The sequence below is a fragment of the Lindgomyces ingoldianus genome (assembly GCF_010093535.1).
Source record: "Lindgomyces ingoldianus strain ATCC 200398 unplaced genomic scaffold BDR25scaffold_60, whole genome shotgun sequence".
NCBI lineage: Eukaryota > Fungi > Ascomycota > Dothideomycetes > Pleosporales > Lindgomycetaceae > Lindgomyces > Lindgomyces ingoldianus.
This window is the reverse complement of record NW_022985221.1, coordinates 333,431-337,070: the sequence shown is the minus strand read 5'-3', so window position 1 is coordinate 337,070 and position 3,640 is coordinate 333,431. Positions and strand designations below refer to the sequence as shown.

The 3,640-nt window shown below is 48.8% G+C and overlaps 2 protein-coding genes across 2 annotated transcripts in view; one reads left to right on the top strand and one right to left on the bottom strand.

Moving 5' to 3' along the window:
* BDR25DRAFT_384715 (TPR-like protein) overlaps positions 1 to 2,065 on the bottom strand; it is a gene marked incomplete at both ends in the record, with an annotated part of 3,863 nt that extends 1,798 nt beyond the window's left edge. Inside the window, 4 exons of the mRNA XM_033697898.1 lie at positions 361 to 577; positions 752 to 1,713; positions 1,761 to 1,902; positions 1,972 to 2,065. Coding sequence (XP_033540252.1) covers positions 361 to 577; positions 752 to 1,713; positions 1,761 to 1,902; positions 1,972 to 2,065 — 1,415 coding nt within the window. The remainder of the gene's footprint in view (positions 1 to 360; positions 578 to 751; positions 1,714 to 1,760; positions 1,903 to 1,971) is intronic.
* A 205-nt stretch (positions 2,066 to 2,270) lies between these two features.
* Positions 2,271 to 3,153, top strand: BDR25DRAFT_154604 (uncharacterized protein; the record flags this gene model as incomplete). The annotated part of the gene is made up of 2 exons (XM_033683951.1): positions 2,271 to 2,701; positions 2,760 to 3,153. Coding segments are annotated over 2 exons (825 nt in total), but the record flags the coding sequence as incomplete, so codon positions are not given.
* Between the last annotated feature and the right edge of the window lie 487 nt (positions 3,154 to 3,640).

Here is a 3,640-nt window from a genome sequence, read left to right as displayed (position 1 = left end):
GCCAGAGTCGAAGGGTGGTCTACTCCAAGTTTCGTCTTGCGAGTCTCCATCACTTGCACCTCTAGCTCTTCGGCCGCGTCCCATCGGCCTTGATTACTGTATGTTGATGCAAGATTGAACATACTAGTGAGCGTGTTTGGGTGGTCTGCTCCTAGTTTCGTCTTGCTGGTCTCTATTACTTGCACCTCTAGTTTTTCAGCCGCGTCCCATCGGCCTCGATTCCTGTATGTCGATGCAAGATTGGACATGCTAGTCAGCGTGTCTGGATGGTCTGCTCCCAGTTTCGTCTTGCGGGTCTCCATTACTTGCACCTCTAGTTTTTCAGCCGCATCCCATTGGCCTCTAAGCTTATGCGCCAACCCTACCATTGCCATACTTGAAAGCGTATCTTCATGCTCTTGACCAAGAATCTTCTTCCTCACCTTCATCGCCTGGAATGACATCTTCTCCGCTTCAACCCCATTTCCCATTTCCCATGCATACCAAGCTGTCCTGTACAGTATCGAAGCCCAATCTCTTAATGAATATGACTCTTTTGGCTGCTGCGTTATCGCCAATTTCGCGTGTGGGAAAAGCGCTACGAAACTTCTCATTCATCTCTGTTAATGCAGATGGGAAACCCTTTGGAATGCACAGGCTGGTGCAGTTAGCTACGCGAAAATGGCTTGAAGCTCACGGACAGTTGGAAAGATGGAAGCAGCAGTTTGTTAGGAATCTTTGCAAAGAGTTTCCAACAGGGGGGTATGAAAACTGGGCAGTATGTCAAGCGCAACTACATCGTCCTCAAACTCGTCACCCTGGCTAGATTGCGATGAATAATCATCATCATCCCACTCACCATCATCGCGCTCTTTCCGATATCTCTGGGAGTCTCTTTGCTTAGTCGATATTTTAAGTAGCGCTTCTGGAATCCCTTGGCGATCGAAAAAGCTCATCAGCGATAGCAAGTCAGCTGCTGATGGTCTTGTCTGACGGATATGATTGAATGATATCTGCCAAGCAATGATAATTGAGTTCTTTGCTTCTCGGTCCCGACGTAACCAGCCCCCTTCATGATCTAAGAGAGTCGTTCTCTTGCGATCGCTCTTCCGAAACTGTTCCAAGTACTGTCGCACTGAACACCGCGGCGCTCGTTCGGAGATGTAAGCCGCCGCTTGAACGATAGCAAGCGGCATAAACTCAAGCGCTGCTGCAAGTTCGGCAAGGTCTTTATTGTCAACTTCTACTCCAAGTTTCTTCTCTACGTTCTCTAGCTTTCTTTTAAACAGGGCCATGGAGGGCACCTCGTCCATTGGTTCGACTTCAATAATGTCGCACTGTTCGACAAGCTCCAGTGCTGCCTCTCTGTTCCTCGAAGTTATAAGAATCACTCCATTCTGGCTTTTAGGCAGATAATCCCGCAGCGGCTTGGAAGCGCCCCATGACTCATCCGACTCACTTTGGCCGTTCACCTGGGCGTCTACTAGGAACCTAGCATCATCTAAATTATCGAGAATAAGTATCCATCGTCCTTGGCTATCGCGCAGCCAGTCATGCAGGAGCTTGAATATGTTGGCCTTAGGGTTCTGTCGCCCGGGTATCTTTGCGGAGTCTGCAATGTCTCGATAGCTCTGCTCAAATCGAGCAGCGTTGCTGGCATGGACCCAGAAAACCCATATTTCAGGCGATCGCACTCGGACTCGGTACGTGTATTCAATGGCGAGTTGCGACTTACTTGGCAGCGGTTAGCCATCCGCATCAGCAGACGCGTCTATACGCACCCGACGCCTCCCAAGCCAACGAGCGCAGTCCAAGAGCCTGGTGTGGCACACTTGTGGTGAATTTGATCAAGTATCAACCCTCGCTCTACGAAATCCACATCGCGACGGAAAGGCACGGTGGATGAGGGGTTTGGTGGGGTCTCTATTTGTTCTTTGGCGGAGCATTTGTTAGCGCGCTACGAACGCCGGTTGCCTATTTACATAAACCGACCAGGAGCCGGATGGAACTCGGCATGGACCGGGCCGTTGATGATCCCGGCTTGGAGGCCGTAGTTCGCATCGCCAAAGGATATCGCGATTGCCATATCGCGAATGTCATGGAAACAACGTTGGCGTGATGGATTTTGGGGTTAAAACGCTGAGAAGATGTGAGCTTTGCCTCACGCGAAGGCGCTTGCGCTCAGCCACAACAGCTTGCATCTTCTATATTAAGCACGAGTCAGCACCGCTAAATGTAAGCTTCAGGCTGAGACTCCTCAAAAGCATTCTTCTCAACATCACAAATTATAAATGACCGATCCTCTTAGTGTTGCTGCAAGCGTGGTTAGTATCACCATCCCAGCCCTACACGGTACAAGGCTACTTCTGGATGACCTGGAGAAGCTTAAAGATGCTCCAAAGTCGATCAAACGCCTAGTGGATGATGTGCAATCCGTCGATGCAGCACTGCAGTTGCTTCGGGGCGTGGAGGATAGAGAATGGGAGTCACTTGGCACAAGTGTAGCTGAACAGTCAAAGAGCACGATTAGCACCTGCGCGCAAGCATGCGATCACTTCAGGACCAACCTCCAGCGGTGGACTAGACACTCAGAAGATGGAAAACTGGCATGGCAAGACCGAGCAAATGTGGGGTTCTTCAAGCAGGGGCAAATGAAGGCTATATCGGAGCAGCTTCAAAACTGCAAGCTCACCATTAACTCCGTCGTCAGCATAGCAACCTTGTGGGTAACCCCAGTTTGATTGCCTCGTTGAGAAAGATGAGCTAACCTTTCCTTACAGATACAGCTCCATCCGCCACGTCCGCATCACGGAAGAGATTAAGAGAACGATATGTACGAAGCAAGCTGAGGTCGAGGGTGCTATTACCACAGCAGATAAGCAACTGATAATATTGGAGAATAAACTGGAAGAACTAGATCTCAGTAGCGACGATGAGAAAGAAGCTAGATCCAACGAAGATAAGGCTGATGCAATATGGCAACTTGAAGAAGAACGCAAAGCGCTAGTTGTGTCCCGAGGATTACTGGGTGAGCTGCTGTCTAAGTCGCAGGAAGAAGCTATTGCGAAAGCTGCAGGGAACCATAGTCATTTAATCACAGTGGTTTTCGGCAATCAGAACTCGGGCATTCAAGCTGGAACCATCTCTGGTGGAGTCAGTGGAATCAGTTTTGGAGGAAAGTGAGCATATGATATTTGCGTTATGAAGGCCGGCTGCTACATTTCTAGATTGCAATAATGAAAACAAAATCTGAGGCTTGCCTCTATCTCATCAATATTCTACTTTCGCGTGCCTGAAATGACCTCCTGCGCTCTGATCTCTGCTTCCTGCACATTTGAGACACCACCTAAGGAATAACTTAAAAGCCTAGATGTGGGTTGTCTTCATATCCATGCCTTTTCTTCTTGATCAAGGCCTTTAGCTTCACAAGTAACTCTTCAATCGGATTGAAATATGGCGAATACGGCGGTAAATCCATGAGTTTAACGTCTGCTTCAACACACATCTGCTCAATCCGCTTAGTGCAGTGGAAAGACGCATTATCCATCACGAGGACAGAGTTTGACTTTGATTATCAATTATAGTGGTGAAGCAGTTATTTGGCAAAGCTTTCAAGCACCACACTGTCCGTTGTTCCCCGGAACGCACGGGCAAGGAGGAT